Source organism: Carcharhinus amblyrhynchos, chromosome 9, assembly GCF_965287045.1.
Source record: "Carcharhinus amblyrhynchos chromosome 9, sCarAmb.v2.hapA, whole genome shotgun sequence".
NCBI lineage: Eukaryota > Metazoa > Chordata > Chondrichthyes > Carcharhiniformes > Carcharhinidae > Carcharhinus > Carcharhinus amblyrhynchos.
The window spans coordinates 87,994,040-88,014,121 of NC_137332.1; the positions used below are offsets into that span (position 1 = coordinate 87,994,040).

The 20,082-nt window shown below is 45.6% G+C and overlaps 1 protein-coding gene across 1 annotated transcript in view; it reads right to left on the reverse strand.

Moving 5' to 3' along the window:
* Positions 1–15,788, reverse strand: part of sec22bb (SEC22 homolog B, vesicle trafficking protein b) — a 40,434-nt gene extending 24,646 nt beyond the window's left edge. The window contains exon 1 of the mRNA XM_080196060.1: positions 15,436–15,788. Within this exon, the coding sequence (XP_080052186.1) occupies positions 15,436–15,510 (75 nt within the window). The 5' untranslated portion in view covers positions 15,511–15,788. The remainder of the gene's footprint in view (positions 1–15,435) is intronic.
* Between the last annotated feature and the right edge of the window lie 4,294 nt (positions 15,789–20,082).

Below are 20,082 nucleotides of genomic sequence, written 5' to 3' on the forward strand. Positions count from 1 at the left end.
CAGTGTGCCCAGTCGAACAAGAAAGGATACACAGTTGGACTTGGTTCAAGTGGATCAACTGTCAGCGAGGGAACATTTAGGAGACAGTAATCATTGTATTATAAGGTTTAGGATGATGATAGAAAAGCACAAGAGGCAATCCAAAGTAAAAATAATAAACTGGGGACAGCTGGCTTCAATGGGGCAAGAACAGAGCTGGGCTGGTTAGACTAGAACAAAAAGCTGGTAGCAAAAACAGGGAAAGGTTGTGCAAACAAATCCAGAGGTCTCTTGATGAAACAGGAGATAGAAATTAAGATAAGGAAGAAAAAGTGTGCTGATGACAGGTGTCAGGTAGACAATACAATTGGGAACCAAGAGGAATACAGAAGGGAGGTGAAAAAGCACAACAGAAGCAAAATTAGATCATGGGACAAGACTGGTAGCTAATATAAAGGAGAAACCTAAAGTCTTCTATAGGCATATTAAATAGTAAAAGGCTGGTAAAAGGAGAAGTGGGCACCTAAGGGAATTTACATTTGGAGGCAGGGGCACGGCTGAGGTATTAAATAAATACTTTGCATCCAACTTTACCTTTACCTAAATGCTACCCAGGACATGGTGATAAACGAAGAACCTCTGCCTGGAGAATGGTTTAAAATTGATAAGGAGGAAGTGCTGAATAGTCTGTTGGTACTGAAAGTTGACAAGGAGCGAGACTGGATGAAATACATCCAAGGACATTGAAGAAAGGGAGAATTGAAATTGCAAGGACACTGGCCATAATCTTTCAGTCTTCTCTAGACTCAGGGGAGGTGCCAGAGGAATGGAGAACTGCAAATGTTACAACATTGCAACGTTTTTTGAACAAAGATCGCCCAAGCAAGTTTAGACAAGTCAGTTTATAGTCAGAGCTGTACAGTGCAGAAAACACCTTTCAGCCCATTGAGTCTGTACCCACAGTGTCTACCACCAAAGACACTCATCCCATATTCTTGAAAATTATGGTATTTCAAGTGCTTATCCAAATAGTTCTTTAAAGGTTGTACAGTTTCCATTCTCAACTACCCTCCCTGGCAGTGCATTCCAGATTCCCAGTACCCTCAGTGAAAAGGTTTTTTCTCAAATCCCCTCTGAATCTCCTGCCCCCTCAACCAAAGCAACAGCTGCTTCCTTTTCAACCTGTCCATCCCCCGTGGCCAAACCTAAAATGGCGATTTGTAAAGCACTCTGGGACAATTGGGCAAGAACTAAAATGATAGACAGGCTGCAATTCAGATGACTGAATACACAGGCCATCCCAAAGACAATGGACACTTTCTGGTCAACCATAGTTGTTTACCAGATAAAAGGGAACCTTAATCCCTTATTTGGGAGGGAGGTATGTGACCTAGCATGGCTGTTGGGTACACAGTAAAAAGTCTGACAACACCAGGTTTTAGTCCAACCTATTTATTTGATAATATACTCACAAGCTTTCGGGTTAGCCCCTTCGTCAGGTGAATGGAGAGTTCTGGCCTCAGACAGAGCATATAAAGCACAGACAGTTTAGAGATTACTGATTAGAATGCGAATCCTTACACCTAACCTGCTGTTCAAGACCTGAAGTGGCTTGGCTATCAGCCAAGTTCCGCACACATGAGGACGGTCTCAACAGGGATCTTGGGTTCATGTCACACTATCTGTAACCCCCGTGACTTGCCTGGGTTTGCAAAACCTCACTTACTGTACTGTCTGGAGACAATACACATCTCTTTAACCTGTGATTAGTGCTCCTTCCACTCACATTATCAGCCACTTCAGGTCTTGAACAGCAGGTTAGGTGTAAGGATTCGCATTCTAATCAGTAATCTCTAAACTGTCTGTGCTTTATATGCTCTGTCTGAGGCCAGAACTCTCCATTCACCTGACGAAGGGGCTAACCCGAAAGCTTGCGAGTATATTATCAAATAAATAGGTTGGACTAAAACCTGGTGTTGTCAGACTTTTTACTGTGTTTACACCAGTCCAACGCCGGCATACCCACATCATGTTGGGTACACACCCAGAGATCGGTGTGGCATCATCTGGTTGGACTCTCGTCAATCAGGGTGATCAAGCCTTGGTCGACTGACTGACATGAGTCAGGAGGCCACCCAAAAAGGACAAAACCAAGGAGGGATAAAAGGTGCTATTCAACAGAAGAAGCTTTCTCTCTCTCTGACCTCATGAATGAGCTACAACAATGGTGACTGTCACCAGCAACAACCAGCACAAGGAGAGCCACCACACCCAAGAAGGAAGGAAGAACAGAGCCAGAGTGCCGGACCAGGCTAGACAGAGGACTATCGAGACCAGCGCACAGACAAAGGCCAATATCTGTTTGGATACTTGCCAGTCATGCAAAGTGAAGTACTGGACTTGAACTTTAGTATTTTCTGTAAGATAACTTATTGTTGGTCGGGTGATTATTCTTGTGTGTGTTTTAAATAAATATTAGTTGTGCTAACAACAAGTCTACTCACAATTCTTGATCCAACGTATAAGGATTAAAACAGCAGGTACACACCCCTCAATCTTATATATCTCAATAATGTCCCCCCTTTAGCCTTCTCTGCTCTAAAAAAGTCCAAGCCGATCTACTCTCTACTTATAGCTCAAATGCTCCACCCCAGGCAAATATCATGGTGAACCTCCTCTAGTACAATCACGTCCTCCCTATCGTGAGGTGACCAAAGCTGCGCACAGTCCTCCAACTGTGGCCTAACCATTGGTATAACGCTGTATAACAGAAACCTTTGTATCCTTATTGGCTATCCTCCAGTCCTCTGTAACTTCACCTGTAGCCAATGTTGTTCCATTGTTAAAGAAGGGAAGCAGGGATAATCCACAAAATTATAAGCCAGGGAGCCTTAGGTCAGTGGTAGGGAAATTATTGGAAAAGATTCTTGGGACAGGATTTACTCACACTTGGAAAGAAATGGACTTAATAAGACAGCATGGTTTTGTGAAGGTTGGGCCTCACTAAGTTGATCAGGTATTTCAAGGAAGTAACAAAGATGATGAGGGTAGGGTAGTGGATGTTGTCTACATAGACTTCAGTAAGGCCTTTGACGAGGTCCCCCATGGCAGACTGGTGCAGAAGGTGAAGTCGCATGGGATCACAGGTGAACTGGCAAGGTGGATATAGAACTGGCTTGGCCAGAGAAGACAGAGGGTAGCAGTAGAGGGGGTGCTTTTCTGAATTGAAGGCTGTGATTAGCGGTGTTCTACAGGGATCAGTTCTGGGACCTTTGTTGTCCGTAGAATACATAAATGATTTGGAGGAAAACGTAGCTGGTCTGATTAGTAAGTTTGCAGACGACAAAAATTGGTGGAGTTGCAGATAGCGAAGAGGATTGTCAGAGCATACAGCAAGATACAGACCTGTTGGGGCACTTAGGCAGAGGAATGCCAGATGGACTTTAACCTGAGAAGTGTGAGAAAATGCATTTTGGAAGGTCCAATGCATGCAGAAATTATATAATAGATGGTAGAACCCTTCAGCATATAGACAGGCAGGGAGATCTAGGGTTACATGTTCACTGATCACTGAAAGTGGCAATGCAGGTGGATATGGTAGTCAAGAAAGCATACGGCATACTTGCCTTCGTTGGCCAGGGCATTGAGTATAAAAATTGGTCCTCATTTAGAATATTGTGTACAATTCTGGTTGCCACATTACCAGAAGGATGTGGATGCTTTGGCGAAAACAAAGAAGAGGTTTATCAGAATGTTGCCTGGTCTAGAGGATATTAACAATGAGGAGAGGTTGGATAACTCAGTTTGTTCTCACTGGATCAATAGAACTTGAGGGGTGATCTGATAGAAGTCTACAAGATTACGAATGGCATGGACAGAGTGGAGAGTCAGATGCTCTTTCCTAGGATACAGAAGTCAAGTACCAGGGGACATAGGTTTAAGATACGTGAGGAAAAGTTTGGAGATATGTGAGGCAAGTTTTTTTTTAAAAAACAGAGGGTGCTGAACGTCTGAAACTCACTGCCTGGGGAGGTGTGGGAGCAAGTACGATAGCGTCATTTAAGGGACAACTAGATGAATATATGAATAGGATGGGAATGGAAGGATACGGACTCCCTAAATGCATATGGTCTTAGTTTAGGCAGGCATCATGATCGGTGAAGGCTTGAAGGGCCAAAGGGCCTGTTCCTGTGCTGTATGTTTTTGTGTTTTGCAACATTATCTCCTTATTCGTATAGTCTATACCATGACTGTTAAAAACATAGAAACAGAGAAAATAGGCCCTTTGAGTCTGCACCACCATTCAACATGATCATGGCAGATCATGCACTCAGTATCCCATTTCTGCTTTCTCCCCACACCCCCTGATCCCTTGAGCCACGTCCAGTTCCCTCTTGAACATATCTGACAAACTGGCCCCAACAGCTTTTGTGGCAGAAAATTCCAGATTCACAACTGAATGATTTTCTTCATCTCAGTCCTGAATGACTTGCCCCTTATTCTGTGACCCCTAGTTCTGGGCCTCCCCAACGTCAAGAACATTCTTCCCACATCCAATCCGCCCAGTCTCATCAGGATTTGATATTTTCTACGAGATCTCCTCTCATTCATCTAAATTCCAGTGATTATAAGCCCAGTTTATCTTCATATGTCAGTCCTCCCATTCCAAGAATCAGTCTGATGAACTTGGACCCACTCAACAACAAAATGGAGGCAAGGATCCCACATGCCTTCTTAACTATCCTATTCACAAGCTCTGCCAACTTCATGGATCCATGTGCCAGGACATTCAGCGCTCACATTGGCCTGATCAGTCATCTTCAGACACAACGCAACCAGCCTCAAATGGCTAATGGTATCAAGGTCCTCATCTACGAGGATGGACGAACAACACAGCTGGACACTGGCATCCTATCACTAAAACAGAATACAGAAGTTGGGATGTCTTGTTAAAGTTGTACAAGATATTGGTAAGGCCATACTTGGAATACTGTGTGCAATTCTGGCCACCCTATTACAGAAAGGATATTATTAAACAAGAAAAAGAGTGCATAGAATCATAGAAATAGAATGTAGAAACCATACAGTGCCAAAAGAGGCCATCTGGCCCATCAAGTCTGCACCAACTACAATCCCACCCAGGCCCTACCCCATATCCCTACATACTTACCCGCTAATCCCTCTAACCTATGCATCTCAGGACACCAAGGAGCAACCCTATTACTATGCTAGGAGTGTACTATAGGCCGCCCGATAGCCCTCGGGCGGTGGAAAAGGGTATATGTAGGGACATTTTGGATAAGTGTAGGAAGAATAGGGTTGTTGTAGTGGGAGATTTTAATCTCCCTGGGGTGGATTGGAAGGTGCCTAGAGCTGGGGGGTCTGATGGGGAGGAACTCGTCAGATGTGTATTGGAAGGATCCTTGCAACAGTATGTAGATAGCCCGACTAGAGAGGGGGCGATACTGGATTTAGTTCTGGGAAATGAGCCGGGTCAGGTGGTTGAGGTGGCAGTAGGCAAACATGTGGCTAATAGCGACCACAACTCCGTCTACTTTAGGATACGAATGGAAAAAGATGAGAGCTGTCCTAAGGGGAGGGTGCTAAATTGGGGGAAGGCTAGATACAGCCGGATTAGGCAGGAGCTTAGGGATACAGACTGGGATAGGCTGTTGGAAGGCAAGACCACGTTAGGCATGTGGGAGTCTTTCAAGGGAAAACTGCAAAAGGTGCAGGAAAGGCATGTGCCGGTTAGGAGAAAGGATGGGAAAGGTAGGATTAGGGAACCGTGGATTACTAGAGATATAGAAGACCTGGTTAGGAAGTAACGAGAGGCGTGTGTCAGGTCTAAGCAGCTGGGAACGGAGAGAGCGTTGGAGGAATACAGAGAAAGTAGGAGGGATCTCAAACGGGGAGTTAGGAGAGCAAAGAGGGGGCATGAGATGGCTTTGGCAGGTAGGGTTAAGGAGAATCCAAAGGCGTTTTACTCCTATCTTAAGAACAAAAGGGTGGCTAGGGGTAAAATCGGTCCTCTCAGGGACAAATGTGGGGAATTGTGCTTAGAGGCAGAGGGAATGGGGGAGATCCTGAATGAATACTTTGCATCGGTATTCACAAAGGAGAGGGGCTTGATGTCTAGTACGGTCATTGAGGGAGCGGTAGACCGATTGAAAGATCTATTGATTACGAGGGAAGAAGTGTTAGGGCTCTTAGAGGGCATTAAAACCAATAAATCTCCGGGGTCTGATTGCATTTATCCTAGGCTGCTTAGAGAGGCGAGGGATGAGATTGCTGGGCCTCTGACGCAAATCTTTGCCTCTTCTTTGGACACAGGTGAGGTCCCAGAGGACTGGAGGATAGCGAACGTGGTACCGTTGTTTAAAAAGGGTAGGAGGGATAACCCGGGTAACTATAGGCCAGTGAGCTTAACGTCAGTGGTAGGTAAGTTGATGGAGGGGATTCTTAGGGATAGGATGTATGCGCACTTGGAGCGTTGTGATCTGATTAAGGATACGCAGCATGGCTTTGTCAAGGGGAAGTCTTGCCTTACGAATCTGGCAGAATTCTTTGAGGAGGTGACAAAAACAGTTGACGAAGGACGAGCCGTTGATGTCGTCTATATGGATTTCAGTAAGGTGTTTGACAAAGTCCCTCATGGTAGGTTGGTACAGAAGATTAAAGCTCATGGGATATGTGGTCAGGTATCTAGATGGGTAGAGAACTGGCTTGCAAAGAGGAGTCAGAGAGTAGTTGTGGAGGGGTCTTTTTCTAGCTGGAGGTCTGTCACTAGTGGTGTGCCGCAGGGCTCGGTACTGGGACCTCTTCTCTTTGTAGCGTATATAAACGATTTGGAAGAGGGAGTAGGTGGTGTGATCAGCAAATTTGCTGATGACACCAAGATGGCTGGATTGGTGGGCAGTGAGGAGCAGTGTCTGGCAATACAGCGTGATATTGATAGGCTGGTTGATTGGGCAAATGGAGTTTAATCCCGATGAATGTGAGGTGATGCATTTTGGCCGGAATAATGTAGGGGGAAGTTATATGATAAAGGGTAAGCCCGTAAGGTGTATAAGCCATCTTGGTGTCATCAGCAAATTTGCTGATCACACCACCTACTCCCTCTTCCAAATCATTTATATACACTACAAAGAGAAGAGGTCCCAGTACTGAGCCCTGCGGCACACCACTGGTGACAGACCTCCAGCTAGAAAAAGACCCCTCCACAACTACTCTCTGACTCCTCTTTGCAAGCCAGTTCTCTACCCATCTAGTCGCAGCGAGACCTGGGGGTGCAAGTGCACAAGTTTTTGAAGGTGGCAGTGCAAGTGGAGAGTGTGGTGAAGAAAGCCTATGGTATGTTAGCCTTTATAGGAAGGGGTATAGAATGTAAGAGCTGGAGTCTAATGTTGCAGTTGTATAGAACGTTGGTTAGGCCGCCTTTGGAGTACTGCATACAGTTCTGGTCGCCTTACTACCGGAAGGACGTGGAGACTCTGGAGAGAGTGCAGAGGAGGTTTACCAGGATGTTGCCTGGTATGGAAGGACTGGGGTATGAGGAAAGATTGAAGAAATTGGGGCTCTTTTCCCTTGGAAGACATCGACTGAGGGGGGATCTAATAGAGGTATATAAAGATTATGAAGGGTATAGATACAGTAAACAGAGGTAAGCTATTTCCTATAATAGAGACACGTAGGACAAGGGGCCATGGGCTTAAGGTGAGGGGGGAGCAGTACAACAGATATTCAAGGGAGGTTTTTCACACAGAGGGTAGTGGGGGTATGGAATGCTCTGCCAAGTAAGGTGGTGGAGGCAAACACACTAGAGTCCTTTAAGAGTAACTTAGACAGGCACATGACTGAGTTGGAGATGGGTGGATATAGGAGAACCTTCTAAATAAGGGTCATTAGCATTGGGGCGTCCCTGGTAATGTAAATGGGTATGGTATGACAATAATGTTTTTTTTCTCTTTCATTCACAGGTCTTAAGTCGGTCCACCTCGTGTCCAATGAGGGGCATACAGGCAGTGGGTCGTACTGGGGCTGCTCTTGGTTGTTCGAGATTGGCCTAGTGCTTCATGTCGTTAGTGTGTGCCTAAACTGGACAAGATACTGGGCAAGACGACAGCTCAGTGACTATCGCTGATTGCTGTGCAGACACATGGATTTGGGCCGGTGTCTGTGGGAGTTTGCACATTCTCCCCGTGCTTGCGTGGGTTTTCTCCGAGTGCTCCGGTTTCCTCCCACACCCCAAAGATGTGCTGTTAGGCTGATTGGCAGGAATAAATTGTCCCTAAATCAGTTTCCCTCAATCTGGATGGCCATAAAACATTAGACAGGGGTCGTGGGTAGAGAGGTGGACTGGTGGTGTTGAGATGGCGGCGCGGGCTCGTTGGGCCAAAGGGCCTGTTTCCCGGGCTGATTTTGTTCTTTGCTCTTTTAACCCTAGCATGGCCAATCAACCCAACCCACACACCTTTGGACTGAGAGAGGAAACAGGAGTGCAGAAAAGATTTACTAGGATGCTACTGGGACTTGATGGATTGAGTTATAAAGAGAGGCTGAATAGACTGGGACTTTTTCCCTCTGCAGCATAGGAGGCTGAGGGGTGATCTTATAGAGGTCTTTAAAAATAATGAGGGGCAGAGACAAGGTAGATAGTCAATATCTTTTCCCAAAGGTAGGTGAATCTAAAACTAGAGGGCATAGGTTTAAGGAGAGAGGGGAGAGGTACAAAAGTGTCCAGAGGGACAGTTTTTTCACAGAGAGTGGTGAGTGTCTGGAACAAGCTGCCAGAGGTAGTAGTAGAGGCAGGTACAATTTTATCTTTTAAAAAGCATTTAGATAGTTATGGGGGTACGATGGGTATCGAGGGATATGGACCAAATGCGGGCAATTGGGATTAGTTTAGGGGCTTTAAAAAAAAAGGGGCAACGTGGACAAATTGTGCCAAAGGGCCCATTTCCATGCTGTAGATCTCTGACTCTATAGCAGCCTTCTACCACGACCCTTGAGTCTTCATAGAATCCTACAGTGAAGAAAGAGGCCCTTCGGCCCATCGAGTCTGCACCGAACACAATCCCACCCAGGCCCTACCCCCATATCCCTACATATTATACCCACTAATCCCTCTAACCTACGCATCCCTGGACACTAAGTGGCAATTTCTTAGATGGCCAATCAACCTAACCTGCACATCTTTGGACTGTGGGAAGGAACCGGAGTACCCAGAGGAAACCCACGCAGACACGAGAAGAATGTGCAAACTCCACACAGACAGTGACCCGAGCCGGGAATCGAACTCAGGACCCTGGAGCTGTGAAGCAGTAGTGCTAACCACTGTGCTACCGTGCCGGGTCATATTACTCGGTAAAGTCCAATTACGAGTGGTGGGGTAGGTTCAAGAAACAATTATTTGGGATCGACATAGCAGACACATAGAAAATGGGTTGATTAGGAAGAGCCAACATTAATTGCCAAAGAGGAAATTATGTTCAAATAACTTGGCATTTTTTTGAGGAGGTAACAGAAAAGATCAAAAGGATAATACTGTTGATGTAGTGCACATGACTTTCAGAATGTATTTCATACAACACAACACAACATAAGAATAGGAGCAGAAGTAGGCCATTTGGCTCCTTGAGCCTGCTTCGCCATTCAATAAGATCATGGCTCCACTTACCTGCCCACTCACCATAACCCTTAATTCCTTTATTGTTGAAAAATTTATCTAACCTTGCCCTAACAACATTCAGTGAGGTAACCTCAGCTGCTTCACCAGGCAGGGAATTTCAGATTCACAACCCTTTGAGTGAAGAAGTTCCTCCCTAACTCAGTCCTAAACCTGTTCCCCCTTATTTTGAGGCCATGCCCTCTAGTTCTAGTTTCACCCACCAGTGAAAACAATTTCCCTGCTTCTATCTTATCTGTTCCCTTCACAATCTTCTATGTTTCTGTAAGATCTCCCCTCATTCTTCTGAAGTCCGATGAGTGTAGCCCGTCTACTCAGTCTCTCCTCATAAGCCAACCCTCTCAACTCCAGAATCAACCTAGTGTATCTCCCCTGCAGTGCCAGTATATCCTTTCTCAAGTAAGGAGACCAAAACTGTATACAGTACTCCAGGTATGGCCTCACCAGCACCTTATACATCTGCAACAGACATGACAAAAGTTATAGTTCATGAATAAAAGGGACTGTAGCAATGTAGATACAAAATTAGCTCAATGATAAGAAGCAGAGAGTAATGGTCAGTGGATATCTTTCAGGCTGGAGAAAGGTTTGCAGTTGTGTTCCCCAGCTTGCAGTCTTGGGACCTTTGCTTTTCCTGATGTATATTAAATGATTTTGATCTTGACCAGTTTCAAAGTTTGTGGTTAGACCAAAACTCATGAGTATTGTAAACAGTGTAGAACTTTAAAACAATAATTGATGCAGTGGGCAGATGAAGTTCAATGTGGACAAGTGTGAGGTGATCCATTTTGGTAGGAACAACATGGAGAGATAATGTAATGTAAGAGTAAAATCTTTGAAGGGATGCAGGATCAGAGGGACCTGGGTATACATGTGCATAGGTAAGTGAAGCTGGCAGGACATGTGGAGAGAGCAGTCAATGCAGCATAGAAACATATAAGATTGGAGCAGAGAAGGCCATTTGGCCATTCATTAAAATCTTGGCTGATTACCAACTCAATAGCCGAATCCTGCTTTTTCCCCAGTGGATAGAGGAGAGCCGGTGGATGTGGTCTTTCTAGATTTTCAGAAGGCATTTGACAAAGTACCTCACAAGAGGTTATTGCAGAAGGTCGAGGGACATGGAGTTGGGGGTAGGGTGTTAGCGTGGATAGAGGATTGGTTGTCAAATAGAAGGCAGAGAGTGGGGGTCAACGGGCGCTATTTGGATTGGCGGATGGTGACTAGTGGAGTGCCCCAGGGGTCGATGCTGGGGCCTCAGCTTTTTACCATTTATATAGATGATCTGGAGGAGAGAACCGAGTGTAGGGTGTCGAAATTTGCTGATGACACCAAGATTGGGGGAACGGCAAATTCTGCGGAGGGCGTGCAGAGTCTGCAGAAGGATCTAGATAGGCTGGGCGAATGGGCCAGGAAATGGCAAATGGAATTTAATGTTGGCAAGTGTGAGGTGGTCCACTTTGGTAGGAATAATGGTAGGAAGGACTATTACTTACGGGGTGAAAAACTGCAGCAGGCGGCGGTGCAGAGGGACCTCGGGGTCCTTGTGCATGAGTCGCAAAAACCCAGCTTGCAGGTGCAGCAGGTGGTCAGGAAGGCAAATGGGATGCTGGCCTTCATAGCGAGGGGGATTGAATATAAAAGTAGGGAGGTCTTGCTACAGCTGTATAGGGCATTGGTGAGGCCGCAGCTGGAGTGCTGTGTGCAGTTTTGGGCGCCGCACCTGCGCAAAGATATTTTGGCCTTGGAGGGAGTGCAGAGGAGGTTTACTAGGCTGATACCGGAGTTCAGGGGGTTGAGCTATGAGGAGAGGCTGAATAAACTAGGCTTGTACTCGTTAGAGTTTAGAAGAATGAGGGGAGATCTCATTGAGACGATAAGATGATGAATGGGATGGATAGGATAGAGGTGGAGAGACTCTTCCCGCTCAAAAAAGACAGTAGGACTAGGGGGCACAGCCTCAAGATAAAGGGGGGGCAGTTTAGAACGGAGTTGAGGAGGAACTTCTTCACTCAAAGGGTGGTGAATCTCTGGAATTCTCTGCCCGTTGAAGTGGTGGAGGCTGCCTCGCTAAATATTTTTAAGACGCGGGTTGATGGGTTTTTGATAAGAGAGGGGATTAAGGGTTATGGGGAGAGGGCGGGAAGGTGGAACTGAGCCGCAACAGATCAGCCATGATCTTATTGAATGGCGGGGCAGGCTCGAAGGGCTAGATGGCCTACTCCTGCTCCTATTTCTTATGTTCTTTGATCCCGCTCACCCGCAGTGCTATATCCAGCTGCCTGTTGAATACATTCAATGTTTTGGCTTCACCTACCTTCTGTGGTACTAAATTCGACACATTTACCACTCTGGGTGAAATTTCTCCTCACCTCAGTTCTAAAAGTTATCTTATCCTCAAAATATGATGCCTAATTCTGGACTCCCCACCACTGGGAACATTCTTTCTGAATGTATCCCGTCTAACCCTGTTAGAATTTTAAGTGAGATCCCGTCTCACTCTTCTAAACTCTAGTAAATATTATCCTAACCAACACACTCTCTCCTCACATGACAGACCAGCCATCCCAGGGATCAGCTGGTAAACTTTCACTGTATGTCCTCTACCACAAGGACATCCTTCCTCAGATAAGGACACCAAAATGGCACACAATACTCCAGGTGTGGTCTCACCAACACCTTGTATAATTGCAGCAAAACACCCCTATATTCAAATCCTCTTATGCTATAGGCCAACATTCCACATACCACTTGCCTCGTTTACTGCCTGCTGTACCTGCGTGCTTACTTTCAGCAACTGATGCTCAAGGACACCAAGATCTTGTTCAGAATCCACCTCTCAATTTACATCCATGTCTGATTAATTGTGAATTATGATTGTGCGTCTGACTCACTGTGGATTATACTTGTGTCTCTAATTCACCATGGAGTATATCTGTCTCACTGTGGATTATATGTGTCTCCCCAGTTCACTGCACATTGCTGTGTCCAAGTCAAATTCAGATGAAAAGAGTGAAGACAAAATCGCATACCAGAGTTTAAGTGTTGGGCAAAGGTCTGAGGCAAGAGTTGGCCCGAGGCAAACATATTAAAGGTCAGTTGAAATGGAAGAACAGTGGCAAATATTTCGTGAAATACTAAATACCTCTCAATTAAACTATATTCCTCAGAGGAAGAGGAATTGTAAAAGGTGAAAAATCATCTATTACTCAACAAGGAAATCTAAAGTTTATTTATTAGTGTCACAAGCAGTAAACACTGCAATGAACTTACTGTGAAAATCCCCAAGTCGCCACACTCCAGTACCTGATCAAGGGAGAATTTAGCATGGCAACCCACCCAACTAGCATGTCTTTCACAATGTGGGAGGAAACCAATGCAGACACAGGGATAACACAGACAGTGATCTAAGCCAGAAATCAAACCTGGGTCCCTGGCACTGTGAGGCAGCTGTGCTAAACGCTGTGCTGCCCCAAAGATAATAGAAAGGTGAAAATTAGAACAAATCATAATGCAAAGGCACCCTGAAGAATTGGAAGAACTTCAAACATCACCAAATGGTTACTAAAGCAAAATCATAAGTGCTAAGATGAACTACAAAAGGAAACTAGCAGAAAACGTAAGCACTGTTACCAAAGGTTTCTGCAAATATTCGAAAAGAGAATAATGAAAGTAAATGTTGGCCCTTTAGAGGACAATCATGGTGAAGTCAGAAATGGCAGTGGCACTAAACTAATATTTTCTGTTTTTACAGTGGAAGATAATTTTTTTCCCAAATAACTGCAGTTTCTACAGAATAATTTGGTGAAATTACTACAATTAAGAAGGTATTAAGTAAACTGATGGGATTAAAGGCAGAAAGTCACAGTGCCTGATGGCCTGCACCCTCGGGTACTGAATGAGATGGCAGCAGAAATAGTAGATACATTAGTTGAGATATTCCAAAATTCCCTGGACTCTGGAAAGGAATCAGTGGATTGGAAGCACGTTAACGTGGCACCCATATTCAAAAAAGGTGAGGCACAAGAAGTGGCAAACAATACACCAGTTAGTTTGACCTCTAGTGGGGAAGTTAAGGAGTAGGTAACTGAACACTTGGAAAATCAAAGCTCAATTCATCAGCGCCAGCATGGTTTGCTGAAGTTCAAGTTATGCTTGACCAGCTTGCTGGAGTTCTTGGAGATGTAATTAGCAAGGTGGTTAATGGGGATCCTGTGGCTGTTTTTTTATCTAGACTTCCAGAAAGCATTTAACAAGGTGCCATATAAAAGACTAGTCCTGAAGGTTAGATCCCACAGGTTGGGGGTTTAAGTATTGGCTTGGACGGAGGATTGGTTGACTGAAAGCAGGGGGTCAGGCTAAATGAGTCCTTCTCTGGGTGACAAACTGTTAACTAGTGGGGTGCCACAGGATTTAGTTCTGAGACCTCAACGATTTACAATCTATATAAATGGTTGGAAAGGCCGCACTTAAAGTATTGCGTTCAATTCTGGCTGCCACACTACAGGAAGGGTGTGGAGACTTTGGAAAGGGTGCAGAAGAGGTTTACCAGGATAAGAGATACAAGGAGAGGCTGGATAAACTAGGGTTGTTTTCTCTGGAGTAGCAGAGGCTGAGAGGAGACCTGATAAAAGTCTATAAAATTATGAGGGACACAGATAGGATTGACAGTTAGATATTTCAACTCTGGGAAAGATTCTAATATGAGGGGGCAGGCACTGAAGGTGAAAGGGGGAAGTTTGAAGGAGATGTGAATGTCAAGTTTTTTTTGAAAGAAAGATACAATAAGTACATGAATATGCAAGGAAGAGAAGGACATGGACCAAGGCCAAGAAGAAGGGATTAGTTAAATATGGCATCATGTTTAGCACAACATTGTGGGCCAAAGGGCCTGTTTGTGGCTGCCTTCATGACAATGCAGAATCACCTAGCAAAAATCGATAGCCAAGTTCCGCACAAGAAGACAGCCTCTACTGGGATCTTGGGTTCATGTCACTTTCTGTGACCCCCCGTGACTTGCCTGGGCTTACAAAATCTCATTAACTGTTCTAACTGGAGATAATACACATCTCTTTAACCTTATGCTTAACGCTCTCTCCACTTACACTATCTGAACCTTCAAGACTTACACTCCAACCATTACCTTGTAAATTGAGTCTGTGTATGTATGCCCTATTTGTGAACGAAGGTACAACACTAAATATCACACTTCCATGTGTCAATCCATGCCTTTAACTCAGTCTTATCTAACATTAAAATAAGACCATCAACCTTGCCTTACTCTGGACACACAACATAGCTGAGCTCAGTCCAATTTATCTCGCTCCCTTAATTATACCATTTATCTGCATTAGGTGTCCATAAATTCTATTATTTCTCCACTAGTCCCCCATTATCAAAAGGGACAGCACGGTGATAGTGGTTAGGACGGCTGCCTCACAGCACCACAGACCCAAGTTTGATTCTGGCCTCAAATGACTGCAAAGTTTGCATGTTCCTCCCGTGTCTGCGTGAGTTTCCTCCGGGTGCTCCGATTTCCTCCCACAGGCCAAAGATGTGTGGGTTAGGTTGTTTGCCCATATTAAATCGCCCTTTGGTGTCGGAGAGATTAGCAGGATAAATGTGCGGTTAAGGATAGGGCCTCGACTGGATTGTTGTTCGTGCAAGCTGGATGGGCTGAATGACCTCCTCCTGCACTGCAGGGATTCAACGATATTAATTCCATTATTTCTGTTATGTCTCCATTACATTTCTATTCTCTTTCTCACCTGTTCATCTTCCTGCATCGAGGCGGCCAGCGGGAGGCCGTCAGCCACCCGGGCGATCATCGTTAGGAGAACCATCGCTCCCGGCCCCGAGACTCCCTCTCCCCGGGCCCCGGCGCTCGCTGCTCCCTCTCCCCGGGCCCCGGCGCTCGCTGCTCCCTCTCCCCGGGCCCCGGCGCTCGCTGCTCCCTCTCCCCGGGCCCCGGCGCTCGCTGCTCCCTCTCCCCGGTCTGCCCTCTCAGACACTTCCTCTCCCTTCCGGTAACCAGCACCGACTATTGGTCATTGTGAGAAACGTTTCATTCACACACACAAAGACCACTCGACTCACCCAATACCCAATATCCGAGACAGTCAGTGCCACTCCTCCATATGCAGATCTCAAAGTTTACTTCCGTCTCGTGCCATTTCCCTTATGATGGCTCACTGCCCTTAAAAATCAACAACTCTTCCGTTTAATCGACCAACAGCCACCCCCATTATTAAAAACACATCCTACCCTTTATGATCACCTGCACTTACATACCCCAACACCCTTCTTATGTTCACCAGAATCCCACTTTTGAGAATCAATTTATCCCCTAATAATCACAACCTCCCCCACACACCACCTTATAACAAACATACCTCACCCCTTATGGTGAACTGCACTTATATGCCCCAACACCCACCTTATGATTACCAACAACCTGCTATAATCACTGCAATAACTCTGGAATGGAACAGTACTTATTGCAAATCAGTAAGTAAAACAACTACTTCATGGTGTAGAGACGTACCTCCTCACATACTTTTAGATAAACCAAGCAAACACAACTAAGAAGGCTGGTTCCTTAAAATGAGGGACTGCCCAAAACTAAAACCAAAGCTGAAAGGAAGCTTAAAACATAAAACTAAAATGTGATTAAGGGGGTCAATAATACACCCCAGACGTGTTCCCCAACAAGCATGGAAGGGCCGAATGGTTTACTCCTGCTTCTAGTTTCCAAGGTCTCACTAATGCCAGTGGACACCGAATGCTCCCTCTCCAGGGACACCCACTTTAGCCGTGTTAGAGGGGCAGACAGGTCAGATAGTGTGTTTGGCTATGCCCAGGAGCAGGTTCACAAGGAGGCTGGGGCAACATAGTGGCAGTGATTAGCACTGCTGTCTCAGTTGTGTTCAATTCCCAGCTTGGGTCACTGTGTGAGTTTGCATGTTCTCCCCATCGTTTCCTCCCAAAATCTAAAAGATGGGCTGGTGAGGTGCATTGACCTGAACAGGCACCGGAATGTGGCGACTAGGGGAACTTCATTGCAATTTAATTTAAGTCTTTTTTGTGATTAATAAGTAAACTTTAAAAATGTTCTCTATGTTTCTCTCCCTCCACCTCTTGCCCCACAGGTGCCCATAGATCAAGAGTGTGGGGCTGAAGTGAAAACATAACAAAATACTCAAATAACCAAAAAAGGGAGTGCAGCCTATAACAAAGGATAATCGCGAAAGGGGCAAGTTTCTTAGGAGCCTATGACCAGTGCAATTTATGGTTGTATGGAACTGCTGCACATACCACGCTCCACCCCAGGTCTCTGATATAGTGGGGGAGGATCTCTCCATGGAGGGACCTCCTCTGGGGACCTCTGACGCTGGATGGCAACAAGGTACGCCAAGACATGTCTGAGCGACGGGCAAGTGTATGGTAGTGGAAGGTGTGCAGTAGCTGCCCCTCCGCGCAGTTGCAAGGAGCATAGAGGACATTTCCATGAGGCAGCTCAAACTGTGGAGCTCCACTCCTGATGGAGCAGGTTTGGACTTGGGGCCAATGTGAAATTTCGTCCATGCAGGAGATATGCTTAGTTGGGATTCCATTGCACAATTGCACCTCCAGGTTTACATGTGACATTGGATCCAAGCTCAAGCATTTTGAAATCATGGATAGCATTGGTTGTGATCTGAACGCCGACCACCACACGCTGAGCTAACTTTTAGGATGTCTCAGTTGCATGTTTCCACCACCCAGCATGTCCCCAACCCTAGTCACCCCAGCAGCCACAGTCTCTTCACCAGCCACCTGAAATGGATTTAGTGGATGACCAGATTCCTGAGCAGTGACTCCCTTATGACAGCCATTACTTCAGAGAGAGCTGCAGCAGGAGGCAACTGTGTCCTAGACTTTAAGGAGGTCCTTGTAAAGGACGGGCAGTGACTGCAAGGAGTTCCAAAGAGCCCTATTTTTTCCTCCCTCCTTAAGGTACAAGAGGCCTTTAGCTTCAAGGCCCTCTTGCTCTAAGCAGCAGTTAAGCTCCTCTTCTATAAGAACATAAGAACAGAAGAAATAGGAGCAGGAGTAGGCCATCTAGCCCTTCGAGCCTGCCCCGCCATTCAATAAGATCATGGCTGATCTGAAGTGGATCAGTTCCACTTTCCCGCTTTCTCCCCATAACCCTTAATTCCCCTGTCCATCAAAAACCTATCCACCTGTGACTTAAATATATTTAGCAAGGTAGCCTCCACCACTTCCACGGGCAGTGAATTCCAGAGATTCATCACCCTTTGAGAGAAGAAGTTCCTCCTCAACTCTGATCTAAACTGCCCCCCCTTATCTTGAGGCTGTGTCCTTTTGTCCTGCTATTCTTTCTAAGCGGTAAGAATCTCTCTACCTCTACCCTATCCATCCCCTTCATTATCTTATATGTCTCTATAAGATCCCCCCTCATCCTTCTAAACTCCAACGAGTACAGACCTAGTCTATTTAGTCTCTCTTCATAGTCCAATCCCCTCACCTCCAGTATCAGCCTAGTGAACCTCCTCTGCACTCCCTCCAAGGCCAATATATCCTTCTGCAAGTGCGGCGACCAAAACTGCACACAGTACTCCAGCTGCAGTCTCACCAGTACCCAGTACAGTTGCAGCAAGACCACCCTACTTTTATATTCTATCCCCCTCGCTATAAAGGCCAACATTCCACTCACCTTCTTGATCACCTGTTACACCTGCAGACTGGGTTTTTGCGACTCGTGCACAAGGACCCCCAGGTCCCTCTGCACCGTAGCATGCTGCAGCTTTTTGTCTTTTAAATAATAATCCCTCCTACAATTATTTCTACCAAAGTGGATAACCTCACACTTGCTAACATTATACTCCATCTGCCAGGTCCTCGCCCACTCGCTCAGCCTATCCAGATCTCTCTGCAGACTTTCCACACCCTCCATGCAATTTGCTTTTCCACTCATCTTCATGTCATCAGCAAATTTCATCACCTTACACTCAGCCCCCTCCTCCAGATCATCTATATAAATGGCAAACAGTTGAGGCCCCAGCACCGATCCCTGTGGCACTCCACTAGTCACCAAACGCCAACCAGAATAGCACCCATTGATACCAACTCTCTGCTTCCTATTAGACAACCAATCCTCTATCCACGCTAACACCTCACCCTCAACTCCGTGGACCCTAACCTTCTGTAGCAACCTTTTATGAGGCACCTTATCAAACGCCTTTTGGAAATCTAAAAACACCACATCCAACGGTTCTCCTCTGTCTACCGTCTGCTCTAGGAATACTTGAAGAAAGCTCCAGAATGAGTAATCAGCTGACAACTGATTATTGATTTTCGCTAAATCATAAACGAAGACAGAAACCAAGAAGGGTAGCCCCAGAAGAAAGGCTACTGCCCAAAACAAAAAGGAAACTTAAAACATTAAATCAAAATGTGGCTAAAAGGAGTCAATAATACAGCTTAACATTGCAGGATATCATTGCTTTAGACAGGACAAAAGGGGAAACAAAAGGGGTGGTAGAATTGCATTGCTGATGAAAGACAGCTGTGTTGAGAGAGGAGCCATGAGAGGGATTTTGTAGTGAGGCACTATGGGTGGAGCACAAGAATAGGAAGGGTGAAATTACAATGTTGGGAGTGTACTATAGACTTCCCAACAGCCTGCAGGAGAGAGGATCAGTTGTACAGTCAGATACTGGAAAGGTGTGAAAGAAAGTTCCAGGCTTTAAGGAGATCCACATAGTTAGGCCACACTTGGAATATAGTGTTCAATTCTGATTGCCACACTACCTGAAGGATGTAGAGGCTGCGGACAGAATACAAAAAAGAATTACCAGGATATTGCCTGGCATGGAGGGCATTAGCTATGAGGAGAGGTTGGAGAAACTTGGTTTGTTCTCACTAGAACGATGGAGGTTGAGGGGCGACCTGATAGAAGCCTACAAGATTATGAGGGGCATGGACAGAGTGGATAATCAGAAGCTTTTCCTAGGGTGGAAGAGTCAATTACTAGAGGGCTCGGGTTTAAGGTGTGAGGGAATAAGTCTAAAGGATTTGTATGAGGCAAGTTTTTTTATCCAGAGGGTGATAGATGTCTGAAACTCACTGCTGGGGGAGGTACTGGAAGCAAATGTAACAGTGACTTTTAAGGGGTGCCTTGACAAATACATGAATAGGATAAGAGTAGAGGGATATTGCCCTTGGAAGGGATAATATGCTGCCCGACTGTTTAGTTTCAGTTTTAGTTTTAGTTTTAGTTCAGTCGGGCAGCATAGTGAGTGCAGGCTTGGAGGGCCGAAGGACCTGTTCCTGTGCTGTAATTTTCTTTGTACTCTATTTGGTAACAACCGTCCAGCAAGTGCTTAATGGAACAGTGTAGAGGGACCTTTACT